This window comes from Aquarana catesbeiana, linkage group LG11, assembly GCF_042186555.1.
Source record: "Aquarana catesbeiana isolate 2022-GZ linkage group LG11, ASM4218655v1, whole genome shotgun sequence".
In the NCBI taxonomy this organism is placed as follows: Eukaryota; Metazoa; Chordata; class Amphibia; order Anura; family Ranidae; genus Aquarana; species Aquarana catesbeiana.
This window is the reverse complement of record NC_133334.1, coordinates 55,416,658-55,440,346: the sequence shown is the minus strand read 5'-3', so window position 1 is coordinate 55,440,346 and position 23,689 is coordinate 55,416,658. Positions and strand designations below refer to the sequence as shown.

The window sequence follows — 23,689 nt, the reverse complement described above, 5'->3', positions numbered from 1 at the left end:
CTCTTCCCCTTTATTCCTTTTCCAAATTCCTTCTTTTCCCCTCCCCCCCCCTCCTGTTTTGCTTTCCCATTGGAGCTGATTGATGTTCAGAATGTATTCCCGATTTTATAATCACTGTGATGTCTGTTATACAATGAAAAAATATAAATAAGGACATACTGAAATGTTACCTACACCGATCAGTTGTCACATTGCAGGAAATAGGGAAGCCAACTGTACTCAATATATGCATGTGCTTTCTCATCAAAGCTCCATCTACATGGGCTGCATAGTTAAGAGATTGTGGACTTTATGGATATATAACTGTATCTCGCCATACACACTAAGCAGCAAACCAACCGCGAACGATAGTGTGGACACACACAGACGGAGAAAATCTCCTTCACACAGATCAGCTGGGTGGGTGTGTCTGAGGAATGGACGGCAATAAGAAGGAGTCCTCGCACGCCACCTAGATGTCCAGAAGAAGCTACACAATTTTGTCTTGTGAAACGCGTTGACGTCACTCCGTCCGGACGTCACGCCCGCTGTCATCCACCGTAGGGGCTAGCCGGCTCATACACTGAGGGAGCGTTACGACTGTGTACGGAACCACCGTGTAGGAGGAAAGAGGCGCATCTAGATGGCCGGCCATCCAGCTACTTGAGGAGTGCTCCTCAGAGCATGGAAACTCCGCAGAAAGTACGGGATTCCATACGCAGTGGCGAATGGCGCAGATTACAGCACAGGTGACACACACTTCGGTAGTACCTGAGGACTTCCATACATGACCCGGAAGTGGTAATGTACATGATCACCTTCACTGCTTAACACATTACACGCCCGCCAATAGTCCATCTGCTGTATCAGTACGTACCTGACCACATCCAGAACATCATCTGGCACACTGAAGTTACCTCTTGCTGCACACGCATCTGAACTTTCTGCCATTCCAGCTTGATCCTCAGACATCCATGGTCACACTTTCTCCATCTAGGTTGATTAGGGTTTATTACAGGACCCACTCGCAGCGCCCCACACCACGGCTCCATACTCTCTCATTTGTCCTACCCCATCCCCTTCCACCATCACTCCATTTCACCCCCCTCCCCCGGGTCCTCCCGCCCCCCTTTTTCCACCCCCCTATCCACCCAGGTCGCGAGCCATCCCACGGGGGGATTGATGTCTGTTCAGCAGCCTCACTCAGCATAGCTGAATACTCCTCATTGTTAGCAGGCTGCACAGACATCAATTGCCTAGACGTCCGGACGCTCTGTATTGTTTTGTTTGTCTGTATATGTTTAATGTCAACTCTGTCTGTGCAATTGCATTGGTCGGGTTAACGTCACCGATCAATTTTTATTAGGGCCTATTGATTATCGGTCTACGCTCTTCTGTCCTCATGTATTATATGTCACTGTACCCCAATAAACATTAGTTTGGATATATAATTAACTGTATATAGATAGAATCCAGGCACACTGGTGAGTATCTAATTTGAAAAGAGAATCTAAAAATTAAACTCTTTGGATATTTAGGATGGACACCTTGAAACCAAACGTTTGGAATGCTGAAACTGATTTAAACAAATTTATTTTTAATTTATGACTCTTTATGCTTTTGTATAAACTTGAGCATTAAGAGAAGTCTGGGAGATATATAAGGAGACCGGCACAATTATTTTATAACATTTTACTTATTAACTTGTTCATTTGAGTGTTTTAGGACTAACATGATTTTGTACTTGTAGTGTATGATTTTAGAATGCTAACTATTTATAGATCATTTGAAGTGTTAACCTATATGGGTAATTAAGAAAGGGTATATATGTAGTTGGAATGATAGCGCCACACCCTACGAGCTCCAGAAGAAGTCCAGATTGGAAGAAATGAAGAGAGTGTGGAGGAAATGTGATGCCATTACACTGGTTGACGCTTCTACTGGTAATGTGTATTGAAGTGTATGTTGATATTTTATCACAGCATAGGAATAAGTGAGTGGTTTTAGATCTGTTATTAAGGAGGGTTTAATAAACTGTTTATACTACACTATGGGTGGCATGTTCAGATGATGTACCACATGTGTACCACATGTGCATGCACATTGGAAGTCATTCATCCCAACCGCCGGCAAATGCCAGGATTTACACTGTGCTATACATGCGCAGCTCAGTGAACACACATAAGAAAATTGCAAGTAGAAACCTTTCAATTTGTTTTAAACAACTTTAGTTCTTCGAGGAAAGTTTGGGATTGTACCTTCCAAGGATCTAACTGGTCTGTTTTAGTAGCATGTTTATTCATATTGGAGAATTTATGTTTTAATATAAGGCTCTTCTGACCTTCCTTTTGATTGAGGGTCATCAAATCAGGTGAATTTTCTAACCATGAAATTAAAAGAAGTATGGGATTTGTTTTTTAATTATGTTTTTTTCATACTTACCCAGCTCACTGGAGCTGGGGCTATGGGGGGGTGGGAGCAGCCGGCTCAGGCTCTCAGCGGTGGTCGTGATCTTTCCCCAAGCCTGGACCAGCTCTGTTACGTCAGCAGACAGCGGGCTTCAGCCAGCTGTCTGCATTCCTGTGATCCCCAGGAGAAGTACAGCCAAACAAGCTTTGGCTGTACTTCTCCTTTATTAAAAATAGTTGAAATGAAAAGAAGATTAAAAGCCTGTGTAGATTGACTTTTATTGCTTCTGGTGGGATATGCATTCATATATACAGTAAGGCTATGACAAAGCAAAGTAGGTCAAAGGCAAGTCGTAAGGAAGTCAACTGCTGGTCAGATAAGTGTTTCAAACTGAAGCCACCAACACAAGCCCAAAGAATGTCAACTCAAGCCCAGATAATACTCATTAGTCCCTCTCCTGGTAAGTGCAGACTTCACGGTCTTTCAGAGCTACAACAGTTTAAAGTGGTTATAAATCCTCACCTTGTAAAACTACCTATTCAGTTTAAAATAGAAATGAAAGGCAAAATATTGGTGTATAGATATAAAAGCATGATAAATACCTTTTCTCCCCCTTTTTTGTTTTATAAGTGACCACATACCCTCTGTTCACAGCTGCAAAAGGAGCTCAGTGAGCTAGGAGAGGAGAAACAGCAGCACGTGGACCTTTCCAGTGAATGGCTTTACAGGGGGTGGGGGATTGTCAGCAGAAGTCTGTTTACTGGAGGAGCGCACACACAGTTCTTAGCACAGCTAAAGAACTGACCATGCTGTGCTTTCAAGGCTAGTGTAGTCAGTTTTTAATAGGAAAGCAGAGGGGCTGACAGGAACATAAGGGATTTCACACAAAAGAAGCAATACAAAGAGAACAAGATAATTTTTCATATTACAGCAGGCACATATCATAAATACGAAATGTTGGGTTTACATACTCTTTAAGAACCTTCAGCAACTAACACTTTTGGTTGTCTGGAATACCTTCATCCCTACTGTGAGTAATGGTTCCAGCAGCTGGCTGCTACATCACTACAGTGCTGCTGCAATTTCCCACCTCTCTACAAGGCTTGGGCTCACATTGTGAAGGAATGTGATGTAAATAATAATAATAATAATAGTAATCTGAAAATGTCTATTTTCTTATGTGCATACATATTTTTCTCCTTACTCATTATATAAGTATACAGGTTTGCTCTGTTCCTATATTTTCTCAAGATGGCGGGTACCCCCTGCATCCCACACATCAGAAGAACGCGGAACTGAAGATAAAACCAAGGACAGCCAGACCTCGTTATGAAGATTCTCCATTTTCTTTTTCTATCTTAACCAATGAGATGTACCTATTAGACTAACATAGCAATGACGTATTTGTGTGTATAAATCATTAGCACCGCCTTGAATAAATTAGAAGTGTAAGAAGTAACGGAGCTGAGTGTGTCTCAGAGTGTTTACTTTTATATGCATGCATATCAACACTTTCAAATTAGAGACAGCAGCAGATAACCTTGAGCTCGATTGGAGCTCTTAATCATTTCCTTAACAACATGAAATTCAGGTGAGCCTGGGAAACATGGGGGGTGGGGGTGGATTTAGGAGGGGGCAGAAGTGAATAATTTGACAGAACTCTCAATGCTTTCTAGTCTGGGAATGTTTTTAGATGTCCTAGGAAATCTTAGGCGCAAGGGCGGATCCAGAGCCTAGTCTCGGGAGGGGCACTGCCAGAAAATACGTTTTTTTTGGGGTAAATTTAACGGGGAAATGGCTGGTGTTAGCGCTTCAATCATCACGGCACCATGGTTGTTATGGTGTCAGGATGATTGAAGCGCATTATTACTATTATTACATGGTTATAAAAAATGAAATGGTTCAACTCACCATAGAATCAGTGGGAGCCCCGAGCGTGTCACTTGCCACTGTTATCTGCCACACGTTGGGGATTGTCACTTGCCACGTCACCTGTCACTAGATGCGGATTGTCACTTGCCACGTCCCATGCCACACGTTGCGGATTGTCACTTGCCACGTCCCATGCCACATGTTGCGGATTGTCACTTGCCACGTCCCATGCCACACGTTGCGGATTGTCACTTGCCACGTCCCATGCCACATGTTGCGGATTGTCACTTGCCACGTCCCATGCCACACGTTGCAGATTGTCACATGCCACGTCCCATGCCACACATTGCGGATTGTCACTTGCCACGTCCCATGCCGCACGTTGCAGATTGTCACATGCCACACGTTGCGGATTGTCACTTGCCACGTCCCATGCCACACGTTGCGGATTGTCAATTACCACGTCCCATGCCACACGTTGCAGATTGTCACTTGCTGCGTCCCATGCCACACGTTGCAGATTGTCACTTGCCACGTCCCATGCCACATGTTGCGGATTGTCACTTGCCACGTCCCATGCCACACGTTGCGGATTGTCACTTGCCACGTCCCATGCCACAAGTTGCAGATTGTCACTTGCCACGTCCCATGCCACAGGTTGCGGATTGTCACTTGCCTGCTATAATTGTCTGCTGTGTCCCAGTCAGAGTCAGGCTTATTTAACTGGTGACCCCCTGTCATCAGTGCTGGGCAGGGAGGAATGGGCTGGCTGCTGCCACTGGGAGAGCGATGGGAGCAGAGCGAACACATGGCTCATCCTGAGCGGATGTGTCAGCGCTGCATCCCGCCCCAGGGGGGGCAGCAGAGAGATGATGTAATCTCTCTGCTGCCGCGGCTGCCTGTACATTCAACAGTGTGGGCGGAACTGCAGGGATGCAGGGCGGCGCTGGGCGGTGAGAGATGATGTTATCTCTCTGCTCCCCCGCCCGCCGGCTCCCTAATTGGCCAGCAGCCGCTCACAAACTGTCACTGAGCCGCACACAGCTGTTCACGTAATGGAGCCGCCCGTGCTCTCAGCTGTGGAGCCGCCCGCCGGCTCCCTGATTGGCCAGCACTGCAGCCGCTCACAAACTGTCACTGAGCCGCACACAGCTGTTCACGTAATGGAGCCGTCCGTGCTCTCAGCTGTGGAGCCGCCCGCCGGCTCTCTCACCCACAGCGATGCCTGCCCTGCCCACCCACTCACCCACAATCTCGGAGGGGGCAATTGCCCTGTTGCCCCCCCCCCGGATCCGCCCCTGCTTAGGCGGCGATTGGACAATTGAGCAAACTCTCACTGCTCTCCAACTTGAGAATATTTTTGGATGGCGGGGGCCCATCTGAATTTTGTGGGGGCCCAGGACATCTAAGCATAAGAGGGGGTCAAAGGGGTGTTGCTACCTTCACTGCCACATAGACAGTGTTGCCAACCTACCAGATTGAAATTTACTGACATGATACCCAAAATTTACTGGCACAGCCAAGTTTTTACTGGCAGTTCCAAAAGTTACAAAATTACAGTTTTAAGTACAAATTCCAGTATTTAGGCTACAAATAAGTACAATATGCAATTAGCAACGTGATTTAAGGTAGATATTAAGGCAAAAAGCAAGAAATTAGAATGGGTGATGCATACATGAAATTGACTCTCACAGTGATACTGACAGCAGTGTGCAGCAGCACAGATCACTGTCATGACATGTCCCCTCCTAAGTCACAGTGACAATCTCTCTCCATGCCAGATGGTCCCTTCAGTCCCCTCCAGTCCAAACAGCACTGACAGTCCCGCTCCTGGCTTGCCTTAATCCCGTCCTGCAGACCTGCACATGAGGCTCTGGGCGCTCTGCTCCCTTGCACCATGACATCACATGACATGCTCAGAACACTGCCTCAACCAGACCCGCCCCTGAACACACTTTAGCAGGCACTTGGATGATCTTGGACAGCTCCAGGCCTGAGCTGCACATGCGCAGTTCCGAGTCGAGCGTCACAGCCATATTTTTTACTGGCAACCTTTTCCTCTCACTGGCATTTACTGGCAGGAGAAAAGTACCCATTTTTTACTGGCTGCCAGTAAAAATACTGACGGTTGGCAACACTGCACATAGAAGCAATCAGGCAGTACTAAGTACACATGCAACAATCTTATCTATATAAGTACAAAGAAGATATATAGTCTTACTTGTCAGCTATGCAGTGAGCAGCTGTAACAACATGCTTGTCGCTAACAATGGTTCCTCCGCAAACATGTTGTGATTTTCGTCTTATGGATACCTGAGCAAGATTAATTGCAATTAAAAAAGATTTAAAAAAATTAGAATTCATAGACACCTGTACTTTTTATATAGTTACATACTGTAGGTTCAAAATAGATATGTCAATGTCACTCAAAGTAAAAAGCAAAACACACAATCAAATCAGAACCTGTGAAAAATTCATCATTGCGCCAATTTGTGCTCTCAATAACATGACTCAATCTTCTGTTTAAGCAGAACTACACAACATCTGAGCACCACAAACCAAAAAAGCTAATTATTTTTTAGTATTTAAAGCATATTCCCTCACCCATCTATGTCTGTATGTTTTAATTTACTGAGAAATCACTCAGTAAAAACACCCCCTAGCGTTTATGGCCACGACCATCTTTAGTGGGGGCAGATGACTCTTGTAGCATTTACTACTTGGAATCCATCTGCCCTTAGCACAGGCAGGTAGGAGAGTGTACTTAGCTGAGAAAACCCCTCCTCCCCACCTGAAGACTCCTGGGATGTATGACATCATTCGCCTACGCCAGGAAACCAGGAAGTAACTGAAGAAGTGTAATTTAAAAAGGTTTATAACAAGTAAATTTACTAAAGTTAACAGCATAAGGATTAAAATAGTTAATCTTGATTGGGAGAGTGAAGTTCCGCTTTAATGCTATGCGAACAATTTACCCAAACCAATTTTTGGCCCTGCATGCGTTCCAAGCATTAAAAGGGGAATAAACCTCTCTGAAAGTATAATGCATATGTTCACTTGCAGCTTTTATGTATTGTAGTGGAATGGTAAAGCTCAACTATAATTTTAATCAGCAGACTTTGTTAAATATATTTCGAGTAAATATATGGGGTTGTCCAAATTGCATAAACATAGTGTTGGCAAAAATAAAAACTAAGGAAATAAAAAATATATATCCAAAGTTTGCTACCAATAAACCTCTTCACAACCACGCTATAGCCGAAAGATGACTACAGTGCGGTCGCACATTTCCGGGAGGGTATCTATGGATGTCCTCCAATGATAGCTGCGGCACGCATTGACAGGGATCTGTGATCACTGTGTTCTTAGGACACAGCTGATCACAGATTGGGGTAAAGAGCCAAACACAGAGGCTCTTTACCACGTGATCATCTGTGCCTAATCACAAGGTTAACCTGGATTTGCCTGTTATCGGCATTCCTCTCCTCACGCTGACAGCACCTTGATAATCAGTGCAGCCCCAACAGTGCCCACCCCTGCTGCCAATTAGTGCTGTCAGCCAGTGCCCATCAATGTTGCCTATCAGTGCCCATCAGTGAGGCTTATCAGTGCTGCCTATCAGTGCTGCCTATCAGTGCTGCCTATCAGTGCCGCCTATCAGTGCCGCCTATCAGTGCCGCCTATCAGTGCCGCCTATCAGTGCCGCCTATCAGTGCCGCCTATCAGTGCCCATCATTTCCGCCTATCAATGCGGCCTCATCAGTGTCGCCTCATCAGTGACCATCAGTGCAGTCTAACAGTGCAGCCTATCAGCGCACATCAGTGAAGGAGAAAAATTACTTGTTTACAAAATTTTACAACAGAAACTAAGTAAAACTCTTATTTTTTTTTCAAACTTTTTTCCATTTGTTTAGCAAAAAATAAAAAACCCAGTGGTGATTTAATATCACCAAAACAAAGCTCTATCTGTCTCAAAAAAATGCTAAAAATTTTGTTTGGGTACAGTTTTTCATTCAAAGTGTGACAGCGCTGAAAGCTGAAAATTGGCCTGTGCAGGAAGGGGGTGAATGTCCCAGTAGGCAAGTGGTTAAAGCCTACCTATATGTCCTAAAAAATGACAAAAATGTATAACATGCTAGAGCAGACTAGAAATGCTAAAAGGTACAGTATGAGGAACCGAGACATTGTTGGAACCATAAAACACTCTGCGACTCAAGGGGATTTAGGGATGAAAAAACCCAAGACTCATGTGGTTAAAATAAACCTGTGCTTAAAGAACATGAAGGCTGCCATTGCTGAACCCTCCTAAAATGTCCAGTTGTTCTGCTATCATGGTGTCCTATTCTTTCAGAAGCACTGCATTGGAACAAATATGCAAGGGTAGATTGAGTTGTTACTTTAGTCCTAATCTGGCCATATATGCTTTAAATGTTTGCCAAGCAGTATGGACAAAACAGGACTGTAAGCTAACCATTTTATTTATTGACCGAAGCTTCGACCAGCTATCAGATAGCTTTAACAAAGCCTGTCCAAAGCCTTGTTTTGAAGCAAGTGTAAACTAGCTGTTAATGTGTGTTGAAGCCGAAGCAAGTGTAAATGAGCCCTTACTTTAAAACTTTACCAAACCCACTCCAAACGTTATAGTTATCTTACAAACTCAATCATATTGGCCCCTGTTAACTCTTGGGCAATCCAGTGCCAAGATTTTCCAGCTTGAACTTTCTCTTCCCAACTGCCATTGCCATTATAAAGCCATTGTTGTTATCACTCTTTCCAAAGTAGATTTTCCACAATGTACTGTATAATAACTTAAGAATCCAGCTGCAAAAGAGTGACATTTTCATTGTGGCAGATATAGCTCATCACTGGTTTCCGCAAAAATTAACTTCCTGGTGCCAACCCAAGAATAAAATATTACTTTTAAGTGAAGTTAGCCTTTAAGAATACATTTACAGCACAGAATATGAACTCACCATCCAGGGGTAATCATTTTCCTTTGCTGTCGACCCACCGACAATTCTTGAGAGAAGTTTGTAGTCATTTACTGAAGGTCGCTCTCCGCACCTGGCAGCTAAATTGACATTTGATGGAGGTTTAGAGAGTATCTTTGAGAAAAAAGCCAACCCATCTCCTGCCTTGGATGCCCATTTAAATTATACCCCTTAGAACATGGGTGCTCAATCTATGGCCCTCCAGCTGTTGTTGAACTACAAGTCTCACCATGCCTCTGCCTTTAGGAGTCATGCTTGTAACTGTCAGTGGTTTACAATGCCTCATGGGACTTGTAGTTCTGCAACAGCTGGAGGGCCACATGTTGAGAACCCATGACTTAGAAGGAGTTTTAGATATTTCTGTAAAGTACTGCACTGCCTCCGTAGGGCAGACCTATACTTAAATTCTAAAATGTGTCTGTCTTACAGAAATTCATTAGCATAGTGTTATGTGACAAAGCAAATCAGTAAAAATGTACCTTTAGCATATAATTCTTGATTAAAAACATTTTGGCACACATGACAGAACCCACACAACAACCTACACAATCTCTGCTCATTTAGCCTTATGGAAGCCAATTAGGACTTTTAACATCATCAGATATTTCCCTTCCACGCCTGCTTTCACTCCCAAAAATATGGTGGTTTCAGAATGGATATCTTAGCAAAATGAACCCTTGCAGAATGCGTACTTCAAGGCATTTACAGCTGATTTGGTTTGCACCGAGGATAAGGCTGACCCTCTTTAGGTCCACTTTAAAAAATAAACTTTTGGCTAAAGCTTATTTGAGACCTCAGGGGCTGGGCTTACACATACTTTAAAAATGACCTATTATACCCAGCTTTGGCGATTTTAACCTTAGAAATAGACAACTATACCTTGCACTTACATACAGTCATTACTCATATCTTATTAGCTTAGACTAATGATTACTAGATACTGGAAATGACAATTGGCTCCCAATCCTTCAGAAACAATTGAGTTGGTCAGTACCACTTATCTTTATGGAAAACTGCTAGCTATCAGACAAGATAGACACAGTAAAACTTTGGTTTGAGAGTAACTTGGTTTGAGAGCGTTTTGCAAGACAAGCAAAATGTTTTAATAAATTTTGCCTTGATATACAAGCAATGTCTTGATATAAGAGTAGCATCATGTCACAACTGAGTATAAAAAAGAAGAGAGGAGCCTCTAAGTGTAGCAATGAGGTTACATTTAATGAAGGTACAACATTTAGCAACTTATTGCTACACTTAGAGGTACCTCTCTTCTCTTTTATACCCTGTAAAAAAAATGCTTTGATATACAAGTGCTATGATTACAAGCATGTTTCTGGAACGAATTATGCTCGCAATCCAAGGTTTTACTGTACTTAATCTTTGAGAGAGCCTGGAAACCTTGGATTTTAAGGATGGATAAGGATTACTATTTATTATTGTTGTCATTCTTATTATCTTTTTGTGCTGCACTTCTCCTTTATATATATCTTAATTTCATGTACTACTTTCCTTTTTAATTATGGATATGTTTTGTTTCACCCATAGGCGCTGTTTGTACTCACTATCTAAAATACTTAATACAAAATTCATGTTATAAAAAAAGTACCTATTATACAGAAATGCTCCATATTAAGTCTTTGCTTGGACCTCTATAAAAGGTTATCTACACTGAGATCAAGTTATTCTAACAGATCAAAACATTTATAATGTATTAACACCATCTCCCAACAACTTGATACTCGCTGCATAAACATGTTCTAATATCTGTAGACTTGCCTGTCTTTCTGTGCTACAAATATATACTTACGTCTGTCGTTACTGTCATAGTCATATTGTCCTCCTCCAATAGTAAAGTACACTTTTAAAATGAAAACGACTGTACACAGAAATGTTCCAATTGTTCCCATGTTCTCCCATCTAACTAAACAGGAGCAAGCTGGCAGCAGGTTTATAAGAGCACCTTGGGCCTCGTGGGAGATCCCGCTTTGATGAATTAATCTCGTTGATCATTGACATTATTCTGGTGAAGCCAACCATTGTATCTTTGCAGCAACGTGGCCTTATATTCCGACTGCAATTTATTTGTAATTGAGAAAAGTATTCAAGCATAATTAAAAAATAAGATAAAGCTATAAAATAATTCTTGATGAGACAAACAAGGCTGGCACAAAGCTTTGTTTAAGGGGATGGTTTCTTTTTAAAAGAATAAGGCCTTGTTTACACTATGGTGCAGAGACGTCAGTTGTCTACACGCGTTCTGCAAAGGCACAAAAAAAAAACAAAAACAATTGTTCCCTATGTGCCCTGTTCACACCACAATACTAGTATCATGTGTGGATTTTTTATGCGCAGGAATCTGCAACCTGTATGCAGTTCTCTGTGTAGCAAAGTTCCGGCCTCCTTTAGTCTAACGAGAACTTCCAGAGCCAGAGACAGATGACATCCTTCTGTATAGAGTGGGTTGCAAGGCATAGTAGGTGTAATGTAAAGTAGATTCATGGGCGCCAGACACTTCTTGAATGCAAAGGGATTTATTTTCTCTTGAACAGAACTGTGGGAGAGAGAGTTTAGGACCAGGACACCCGTAGGAAGTTGCAATGTCAATTGGCAGACATCGAGACTTCTACAGGTAGACAGCCATGCAGGGAAAGGCACCCAGCAAGGCACCCCATGTGCATGTGTAGGAGCGCTGTCTCCTATGGCAGCAGTCTTAGAACAGTTCCTAACACAAACTGTAACAAACTTCTTTACTTTTATACAATCACTTCTTGTAGAATCTCAGCCCAATGAGCTCCCAGTCTCTCTCACTAGACTTGCCGATTCACTGCCACTGAATCCTGTGAGCTCTTCTAATCTTCTCACTTTAGTATCTTCCTCAAGCATCGCCTCCGCTTCCCTGCTGGTACCTGGCTTGGCACTCCAGATACTCCTCAAGCGTCACCCCACTAGCTGGGTCCCTGGCTTGGCACCTGCTGAAGTTTCCCGATTCTTCACCATCCCCGGTTGGTGAGAATACTGCTCCGGTACTTGCTTCAGCTACTCTCTGTGGTCCCTGGTAACAAGGTGGTTGGTCCCTTAGTGGTAACAGCTTCCCCTCTACCTCTGACCATGACAGGTTCTCTGGCTGGCAGAACCATCACTTCTGGTTGGACTGCAAGCTGCAATCCCAATCCAACACTGCTCCCTTGCTTCTAAATAGGCCCTCAGACAACCTAGCAGCCAGATGTGCCTGGGATAGGCCCAAACTCCGGCCTACCAGCCTGGGCAACACAACACAAGTCCACCCAGACAGCCATCCAGGTGGCACAAAACCCCGATCACCCGACTCCACCCAAATACATAGGCTCCCCCAGCAGGCCAAGGGGCCCAAGAACACCCCTGCCCATCAGCTGAGACACCCCATATACTCCCAATCCGTCCCTGCATTGCCCTTGTCTCATTCAATGTCACCAGGTACCCGGCCACCCAGTGACAGAAGAGAGAAGTGCAGCAACTCCAGACCCAGAGTGAAATCAATTGATTCCCAACAATTGGCCAAGGCAACTATAACTGGCAGGTAAATTTAGGGGCAACCCTGCTTAGACTTCAGGGTGCTATATCTGCATGGGAAAAAAAACCTGACATGACATCAACATTTGTGTGAACAAGACACATAACTGACGCTCATGAAAACTGATGTCAATATACATAAAAACTCACTGATACATGTATGAATACCGATGTAAGCTGATGTAAACTAATGTCTCTGCAAGTGAAATCTGCTTGTTTTTTTCCATCAGTTCCCATGTATGTATGGTGTGAAAAAGCCCTAAGGTGTGTGCTTTTATTACGTCATAAGGCCCCCTTCACACAGGCGCCTTCGCTATATGGAATCAGCTTGCTCAGCAGGGGATCTCTGTTGATCCCCACTGAGCAGGTGGATGACAGGTAATTGTCTGCTCTGCTATGCAGAGTGGATATGGACACAGTGCCGCTCTTCACTATGGGGCAATTGGATGGATTTCCTTCTGATGACATCCAATCCGCCGGACGGATGGAAAATGGGCCCACCATCTGTTTGTTTTTGGTGGACAGGATGGGATCAGATGACGTCGGGTGTCAGCAGACAGAGGACAATGCAGGGTCTGATCAGGTCCACCTGAAAAACTGACAAGCGGACCTGATTGGACAACCCGTCTGAAAGGGGCCTAAGAGATTTTGTATGTCAGGTCATTAAGGCTGGGTTCACACTATTTTAAATTGGATGCAGCTTTCTCCGCATCCAATTCGCATATCAGGAGTCTGTGTTCACACAGCTCAGGAACAGCTGCAGAGCGAATTGCACAGGTGTCATGTGCGTCTTCTGGTCCATCTCCGGTCCGAATTCAGCCAAAAATTCACACCGAAATCAGACCTGAAACGGTGAACAGGGACGTAATGGACCCCTGTTGTGAGCCGCTCCGTACAGCAGTGTGAACCCAGCCTAAAAGGATAGTTGAGCAAGTTATCCTCACTGAAGCCTGCTGTCAGTATTTCTATAATGATGTGTATATTTTGGTTACAATTAAGAGTCTAAGATACCCACACTTTGGTAGCCCAAGAGCCATACCCAAATACGAGTTTTCCACAATTTTTTTAATGCGTCTGTGGGGCTTTGTGCCAATTTTGCCAAATAAGTCTTTGTCATGTCAGATATTGATTTTGGAATGAGAACACCTGGCTCATAATCAGCATTCCAATACATCCCCAAGGTGTTCAGTAGTGTTGAGGTCAGAGCTCTGTGCAGGCCACTTAAGATACTTCATACCAAGCTCATCCAAAAAGGTCTTTATCAAGCTGGCTTTGTGCACAGGGGCACAGTAAGACCCCATACACACTATTAGATTTTCTGCAGTTTTTTGTCTATAGATTTAGCAAAACCATATAATATGAGGTCAAACCTTAATGGTGCGTACACACGGTCGGAATTTCCAACAAGTGTTCGTTGTGAGCTTGTTGTCGGAAATTCCGACCTTGTGTAGACTCCATTGGACATTTGCTGTCGGAATTTCCGACAACAAATGTTTGAGAGCCGAATCTCAAATTTTCCGACAACGAAATTCCGACGCACAAAAGTCCACGCATGCTCAGAATCAAGAAGAAGAGCTGCACTGGCTATTCAACTTCATTTTTCTTGGCTCGTGGTACGTATTGTACGTCACCGCGTTCTTGACATGCGGAATTTCCGACAACATTTGTGCGACCGTGTGTATGCAAGACAAGTTTGTCTGAAATAAATCGACGGTTTTGTTGTCGGAATGTCCGATCGTGTGTACGCGGCATTAAGTCTTTCAATTTGTATGCAATCAGGCATGCCCTTGCACTACATGGTTTTGGTAAATCTGAAGACAAAAATCTGCAGAAAATCTAATAGTGTATATGGGGTCTTATGCTGGAACAGAAAAGGAGCTTCCTCAAACTGCAGCCACATGGTTGGAAGCCTATAAATGTTAAATATATCTTTATATACTTTATGTTGTACCAATGCTGTATCCTGGCCTAGGCCGACAAGGCCCAGGCCTAGGGCAGCACTTTGCAGGGGGGCAGCACGGACAGAGCCCCCGCCGGCTTGCGCTACACTGTTAGTGTAGCGCCAGTCTTATGGGGCAGACTGGGCTGAGAGGCAGATTAGTCTAGAGCCCCCATAAAGCAGCCGCACTGCTTCCGGTATGCGGGTGGCCGACATTCTGCAACTGTGCGGGGGGGCGCTTCTAATTTTGACTGTCCTATCATCCTGGACCACAAACCTTCCTCACTGTGCTAAATGTTTTCTACTGCACCATTGGCATGGTTATATCTTCTTAGTCCTCTCCATAAAATTATCAGAAATTTGTGTTTAAAGTAGAACTAAAGCCAACATTTTTTTTTCATTTTGGATAGAATAAGGTAGGGTTATAGCCCCCGTCAGTTTATTTTTTACTGTCCCATTGCAGAGATTTCCCTTCACTTCCTGCCCCATAGCCAAACAGGAAGTGAGAGGAAATCTATGTAAATTAAGGTAATCCATTGCCCCTTCCCCCCCCCCCCAGGCCCTAGGCCCTCAGGACTAGTGTCCCCACTTGAAAATTTCAGGGCGGGTCTTAAACGGCAAGGGGTGTGGCCTTAACAGGAAGGGGTGGGTCATATTTCAATTGGGGGGTGCACGAGTTTAGTCAGGCTTAGGGCAGCACAAAACCTAAATACACTACTGTGTTGTACCCTTCACAGAAACACATGAACTCAATAATGGCCACCATTATTTTCCAGCACTGCCTTAACCCCCTTGGGCATTGCGTTTACCAGAGCTTCACAGGCTGTCAATGGAATCCTCTTCCACTTCTCCATGATGACATCACGGAGCTGGTGGATGAAAGAGACCTTGCGCTCCTCCACCTTCTGTTTGAGGATGCCCCACAGATGCTCAATAGGGTTTGGGTCTGGAGACATGCTTGGCCAGTCCATCACCTTTACCCCCAGCTTCTTTAGCAAGGCAGTGGTCATCTTGGAGGTGTGTTCGGGTTCGTTATGTTGGAATACTGCCCTGCGGCCCAGTCTCCGAAGGTAGGGGGGATCATTCTCTGCTTCAGTATGTCACAGTACATGTTGACATTCATGGTTCCCTCAATGAACTGTAGCTCCCCAGTGCCGGCAGCACTTATGCAGCCCTAGACCATGACACTTCCACCACCATGCTTGACTGTAGGCAAGACACACTTGTCTTTGTACTCCTCACCTGGTTGCCGCCACACGCGCTTGACACCATTTGAACCAAATAAGTTTATCTTGGTCTCATCAGACCACAGGACATGGTTCCAGTAATCCATGTCCTTATTTTGCTTGTCTTCAGCAAACTATTTGTGGGCTTTCTTGTGCATCATCTTTAGAAGAGGCTTCCTTCTGGGATGACAGCCATGCAGACCAATTAGATGCAGTGTGTGGCGTATGGTCTGAGAACTGACAGGCTGACCCCCCCCCCCACCCCTTCAACCTCTGCAGCAATGCTGGCAGCACTCATACGTCCATTTCCCAAAGATAACCTCTGGATAGGATGCTGAGCACGTGCACTCAACTTCTTTGGTCAACCATGGCGAGGTTCTGAGTGGAACCTGTTAAACCGCTGTATGGTCTTGGCCACTGTGCTGTAGCTCAGTTTCAGGGTCTTAGCAGTCTTCTGCTCCCCATTCACACCTGAGACCTTGTAACACTAACGAGTCACATGACACCAGGGAGAGAAAATTGCTAATTGTGCCCAATTTGGACATTTTCACTTAGGGGTGTACTCACTTTTGTTGCCAGTGGTTTAATGGCTGTGTGTTGAGTTATTTTGAGATGACAGCAAATTTACACTGTTATACAAGCTGTACACTCACTACTTTACATTGTAGAAAAGTATAATTTCTTCAGTGTTGTCACATGAAAAGATAAAATATTTACAAAAATGTGAGGGGTGTACTCACTTTTGTGAGATATTGTGTGTGTGTGTGTGTGTGTGCATATATATATATATATACACACATATATATACATACATACACAATATTAAAAAAAGTATTGGGACCCCTGCCTTTACACTCACATTAACCCACCCTTTGCAATTATAACAGTTTCAACTCTTCTGGGAAGGCTGTCCACAAGGTTTAGGAGTGTGTCTATGGGAATGCTTGACCATTCTTCCAGAAGTGCATTTGTGAGGTCATGCACTGATGTTGGACGAGAAGGCCTGGTTCGCAGTCTCCGCTTTAATTCATCCCAAAGGTTGAGGTCAGGACTTTGTGCAGGCCAGTCAAGTTCCTCCACCCCAAACTCACTCATCCATGTCTTAATGGACCTTGCTTTGTGCACTGTTCCAAATAATTTGGTGGAGGGGCGATTAGGGTGTGGGGTTGTTTTTCAGGGGTTGAGTTTGCCCCTTAGTTCCAGTGAATGGAACTCTTAAGGCGTCAGCATACCAAGATATTTTGGACAATTTCATGCTCCCAACTTTGTGGGAACATTTGGGGACAGCCCCTTCCTGTTCCAACATGACTGCGCACCAGTGCACAAAGCACAAAGCAGGGTCCATTCCATAAAGACATGGATGAGCGAATTTGGGGTGGAGGAACTTGACTGGCCTGCACAGAGTCTTGACTGCAACCCGGTAGAACATCTTTTGATGAATTAGAGTAGAGACTGCACGCCAGGCTTTCTCGTCCAAATCAGTGCCTGTCCTCATAAATGTACTTCTGGAAGAATGGTCAAACATTCCCATAGACACACTCCTAAACCTCGTGGACAGCCTTCCCAGAAGAGTTATAGCTGCAAAGGGTGAGACAACTCAATATTGAACCCTATGGACTAAGACTGGGATGTCATTAAAGTTCATGTGTGTGTAAAGGCAGGTGTCCAATACTTGGTAATATAGTGTATGTATAATATATATATATATATATATATATATATATATATATATATATACACACATATATATACACACATATATATACACACACACACAGTATGTCACAAAAGTGAGTACACCCCTCACATTTTTGGAAATCTTTTATTATATATTTTCATGTGACAACACTGAAGAAATGACACTTTGCTACAATGTAAAGTAGTGAGTGTACAGCTTGTATAACAGTGTAAATTTGCTGTCCCCTCAAAATAACTCAACACACAGCCATTAAGATGTAAACCGCTGGCAACAAAAGTGAGTACACCCCTAAGTGAAAATGTCCAAATTGGGCCCAAAGTGTCAATATTTTGTGTGGCCACCATTATTTTCCAGCACTGCTTTAACCCTCTTGGGCATGGAGTTCACCAGAGTTAACCAGGTTGCCACTGGAGTCCTCTTCCACTCCTCCATGATGACCTCACAGAGCTGGTGGATGTTAGAGACCTTCCGCTCCTCCACCTTCCGTTTGAGGATGCCCCACAGATGCTCAATAGGGTTTAGGTCTGGAGACATGCTTGGTCAGTCCATCACCTTTACCCTCAGCTTTTTTAGTAAGGCAGTGGTCGTCTTGGAGGTGTGTTTGGGGTCGTTATGTTGGGATACTGCCCTGGAGCCCAGTCTCTGAAGAGAGGGGATCATGCTCTGCTTCAGTATGTCACAGTACATGTTGGCATTCATGGTTCTCTCAATGAACTGTAGCTCCCCAGTGCCGGCAGCACTCATGCAGCCCCAGACTATGACACTCCCACCACCATGCTTGACTGTAGGCAAGATACACTTGTCTTTGTACCTGTTGGGACGACAGCTATGCAGACCTATTTGATGCTGTGTGCGGCGTATGGTCTGAGCACTGACAGGCTGACCCCCCCCCCTTCAACCTCTGCAGCAATGTTGGCAGCACTCATTTGTCTATTTCCCAAAGACAACCTCTGGATATGATGCTGAGCACATGCACTCAACTTCTTTGGTCGACCATGGCGAGGTCTGTTCTGAGTGTAACCTGTCCTGTTAAACCGCTGTATAGTCTTGGCCACCGTACTGCAGCTCAGTTTCAGGGTCTCGGCAATCTTCTTATAGCCTAGGCCATCTTTATGAAGAGCAACAATTCTTTTTTTCAGATCCTCAGAGAGTTCTTTGCCATAAGGGTGCCATGTTGAGCTTCCAGTGATCAGTATGAGAATGTGAGAGTGATAACACCAAATTTAACACACCTGTTCCTTCACACGTGAGACCTTGTAACACTAACGAGTCTCATGACACCGGGGAGGAAAAATTTAGTCACGGGGGTGCTTACTAGTCAATAATTTAAATATTGTATGTAAAATTGTATGTTTTGGGTATGTGTGTTTTATACCAAAATTAACTAAGAAAAAGTATAAAACCAAAGAGGAAAACATATACCACAATGATGTGAACTGGTGAAGGCGACAGTTAATGAACGTTAATCTGATTCTGCCCTCTAGTGGTTTTCGCTGATGTGGAAAAAAAAAAAAGAAAAAAAAAAGAATAAAAAAAAAAAAAAAAAAGAAAAATTTCTAATTGGGCCCAAATTGTACATTTTCACTTAGGGGTGTACTCACTTTTGTTGCCAGCGGTTTAGACATTAATGGCTGTGTGTTGAGTTATTTTGATGGGACAGCAAATTTACACTGTTATACAAGCTGTACACTCACTGCTTTACATTGAAGCATTTCTTCAGTGTCGTCACATTAAAAGATAGAATAAAATATTTACAAAAATGTGAGGGGTGTAATCACTTTTGTGAGATACTGTGTATGTGTATATATATTTCTCTGCACGCCTCTTCTGCACATACTGTCCACTGTTATATTCTTATATTCTCCACACTTCTCTCCTTCATATACTGCTCACTGTCATACTTTCTCTTCTGCAAATGCTGCCACGTTCATACCCCTTAAATCTATCTCCTGCACATACTACCCACCATTCTACCCCCTGCACGTTTTTCTTTTGTCGCAGATCAGCAGTAAAAGCTTCTACTGATCTATTACTTGTGGTTCCACAAAGCAGCAGGCAAGCTGTTACTTGTAGTCCTGCGGACCAGCAGGCTGGCCAATATTTTACTAGTAGTTCCACAGCTCTAATATGCAAACTGTTCTGGTTCTTGTAGTCCCACAAACATGTGCTCTGTTCTTACCTTGTTCCTGCACAGGACTAAGTGGTATAGGTGTTAGCCACTCTCACCTGCTGATTAATATAATCAGCTACATGGATAGTCCCTGCCCAGTCTGGCTATCTGTCTCTCAGTCATGGTGCAGCCAATCAGAGCAGCACCTTTCTCTTCCTGTCAGGCTGCAGCCAATCAGAAAGGCTTCTTCCTTTTGCCTTGTCTATGTAAAGCCTAAGTTATTAAAAAATAATAAAAAGTTGGCAAAAGGGACATTGCTTACCTTCTGTATGTACTAATATACAAGGTAACTACTACATACATACAGAACCACAGACTCAGCTAACTGACACTGTACATGTGAGATAACAACAATAGGACAGGAGCACTCTGTCACAAGGATTCAGTTACACACTCAAAAAATTATGGGCAGCTGCAGTTAAACTATTAGAACATAGGAATACTTGCATAATAGTCTTCTTCTGGCCCAGAGTTTGCAGCATAGACAGGACACGTGGCTGAGACCTTCTCTCTCTCTCCACTTCCTCCTTCTGGGCTTCAAAGCCAGCCTCCCAGTGAAAGCAAGTGCTAACACATAATTATACAGAATACTGTGATATTAGCAGCTAACAGTAGAGGGCAGCAGTTTCCTACATAAGTGCATAGCTAGTTAGTAAAGGTGAGTTTGGGCATCCTCCAAACTCATTTCCAGCCAAACTCCAACAAGCTGTGGGCGGGGTCATTCCTAGTGCAGCTCTTTGACATCAGCTGAGAGCGGGCAATAGCTCTCAGGGCTAATCCCCACCCCGTGGCTCACATAAACAGACGGGTTGTGGGGTGGGGATGAGCCCTGTGAGATATTGCCTGTTCTCAACTGACGTCAAAGAGCCACTCCAGGATCTGGAAGGATTCCAACAATAATGTCAGGATCTACCCGGCTGCCTGACTGACAGATGGCTCCACCTCTCAGTGCATGGCTGAGAATCAGAGCCAGTGGCACCTGCCCCTCCCTGCCAAGTGCTCCAGTGAGCACTACAGGAGCAAAGCAGAGAGCGGTGACTGATTTTTACCACTCTCCACTCAGAGCTGATCAAGAACTGCGTGATCAGAGGTCATGTTATTGCTCAGTTCTCGAGCTTAGAACCAACATGGGAAAGCTGCAGCTTCACACCAATGCTACAGCATAGAGTTGAGTATGAAGGTATTTACTTTTTTTATAATCCCAAACTTTTCAGTTAAACCTGGGTTTTCCAAACCTTTTAATACGAGGACTACATCGTAAATATTATAAATATTTGCAGACAAAAAAAAAACAACACACAATTTGATAAATTCATGAGTACTCTCAAGTCTTAAATCAGGGTCTCCATCAGAGCCCCCCCTTACATCAGAGTTCCCATCAGAGTCCCTTTACATCAGTGCCCCCTTACATAAGGAGTCCCCATTACAGTCACCCCCCCCCCCCCCCCACACACACACACACATCAGGGTCCCCATCATAGTCTCCATTATAAATGTAATGCTCACAACATGGTTGTAGCAACAAGGCAGGAACAGGGAGCAGAAGCCGGTCTGGACAGAGGAAGTTCTGTCCTCCTGTGAATACTGGGGCAAGCACATCATTGGTTGCTAGGATGCAGCAGTCCCAACAACCAATGATGACAATGTATCGGGTAGAACCTGTGATTGAGACTGTAGGGGGTGATGGGGGTGGGGGGTTGTGAGGTAGAAGTGGAGACCAAAAGAAGATTCTGCTGACCTAAATCCACAATATGTACACATTGAGCATATGTCACTGACCCTAGCTGCATGCCAGATTAAATCTTGTAGCAGGCGGGATGTGGCCTGCAGATGGTAGTTTGGAGATCCCTGTTTTAAACAATGACAGAAGCCAAGTGAAAATATACAGTATAGTCACCTTCTCCTCAGGTAGTGCCTAGCTTGGTTTGATAATAGAACAAAAATCTGAGTTCTGTGTGAGATTTTAATATATTATTGAAATGTCCATTAGGGAATTATCTAAACAGGAATATTTAATGTTCTCACGCCTAAATAATAGTGCCACTAATTCACCGGGTGCTGCGATATCTGACCGCTCTGGACCTCCGCCAGACAGATATCTTAGAAATGGTAATATATTATACTTCGAAGGCAGACTTTCCCAGGAACACTCCTCAATGAGTCCCCAGCCAGAAGGAGAGGATCAACTGCAACCACAAAGCATTCTGGGAATGAGTTAAAAAAAAAAATCAAACACTAAACCACCAGTTCAGATTCCTAATTGGAAAATAATAATGTCATGTGGGTGCAGTTAAAAAAAAAAAAAATTGTGTTCCAGATCTCTTGTTGGGTTTATTGAAGTTACTTAAAATGAAGCATTCAATTAAAATGCAAAGAGTGGCCTTGCTTGTCAAAGTTCTTAAAATATGGATGTCAGGTCACCTTGAGGCTAGGTGACAGATGCACACCATTGGGATCAGGAGTGCACCGCAAGGCAGTGGACCCTACGGCTGACTGCTGCGGATGGGAGTCCGGGTATAAGGAAGGCAGGGCCGCTGGAACACCAACACGGATCCCACCGGGGTTAGAGCTTAGGATTCACTGGGCGCAGAGTCTAAGAGCCAGCAGGTGTTCACCAGAGCCTCTAGTGGTGAGGATGGACTGGGCTGCAACTGGCTCCAGGTCGCGAACCCCAGGGTCCCCCAGGGTCCCCCAGCTCACACCCACAGTAGGCAACAGAAGGATAGAGATAGTAAGGAATAAGCCAAGGTCAGGGCCACAAGCAGACAAGGACAACAGAGTACACGCCAAGGTTCAGGGTCACAGGCAAACAGGGATAGTCGGGGACATGCCAAAGGTCAGGGTCACGAGCAGACAGGAATAGTATAGAACACACCAAGGTCGGTAACAGAAATAAACGTAGAGCACACGGCAGGCAGGAACAGGAAGCCAAACACACAAAGGTTGATCAGCAGGGCTGACCTGCAGTGCAGAGGTTAATATAGAGTTCTCTGATAGGAGCTGGGGTGGAGCCGTGCTGGAGGAGAGTTAATAAAAGCAGTCAGGTGAGAGACAGCTGGTCTTTGGAGATGAACACATCCGACAAACAAACTCTATTGCATAACCATGACAATGGACTACCAAGATCACCTCACAACAGCCAGTCAGATTCAAGCGTCCATTCTCCAACCCACATTTTTCATACAAGGTTGAATTTGACAGACCGCTCTCAGTTTAAAGTGAAAAGGAGTGTGACCTCTAAGGAGTATTACCAAGGTAGGGATTGGTAGAAGCTTGTACCATCATCCAGAAATCAATGAATAGCAAAATTGGTAGCCAATCCCCAACTAGGCTGCCACAGGAATAGGGGGCAATTGGACTGTCACGGTACAGTAAAAGCAATACAAGTTTGAATGATATAACAGATATAAAAATTACAGAGGATTTTATTGATGCCAAAAAACAAATTATTTACAGATAAAAACATGGTAGCGGTACACATATATCATCAGTGGCGGGATTAACCCCAGAAGGGGAGAATTACAATAAGACAATAGATCACAGATGTCATTATCCTCGACTAGTTTCGCGGACAATAGCTGCTTCATCGGGAGGGTATCTGTGATTGGATCGATAGGACAATATAATAGTCAAAAGGCATAGAAGTAAGAGCTTGTAATATAGCATCATAATTAAAAGGGATACTAATAGGGATGCAAAAGGGGAAGGAGCAGAGCTGCTTACCCATGTTCCAACAGCCACCAAGCGCAGGGCGCCACCACCAAAGGGTGGTCTCCCGCAGCGACTCGGGGGAGCCACAAATTATGACAACCGTAATCTGGGTAAATGAGGTAAAAGGAATGGATATGCTATAGG

At 44.2% G+C, this 23,689-nt stretch overlaps 1 protein-coding gene across 2 annotated transcripts in view; it reads right to left on the bottom strand.

The window, feature by feature from the left end:
- LOC141112051 (ovochymase-2-like) overlaps positions 1 to 23,689 on the bottom strand; it is a 202,047-nt gene that overhangs the window by 144,174 nt on the left and 34,184 nt on the right. For both annotated transcript variants that reach the window (XR_012236517.1, XM_073604441.1), the window contains exons 3-4: positions 9,234 to 9,331; positions 6,482 to 6,573 (exon numbers count right to left, since the gene is read on the bottom strand). Coding sequence is in view for 1 of the 2 variants with exons in the window: in XM_073604441.1 (XP_073460542.1) it covers positions 6,482 to 6,573; positions 9,234 to 9,236 (95 nt within the window). In the remaining variant the exon portion in view is untranslated. The remainder of the gene's footprint in view (positions 1 to 6,481; positions 6,574 to 9,233; positions 9,332 to 23,689) is intronic.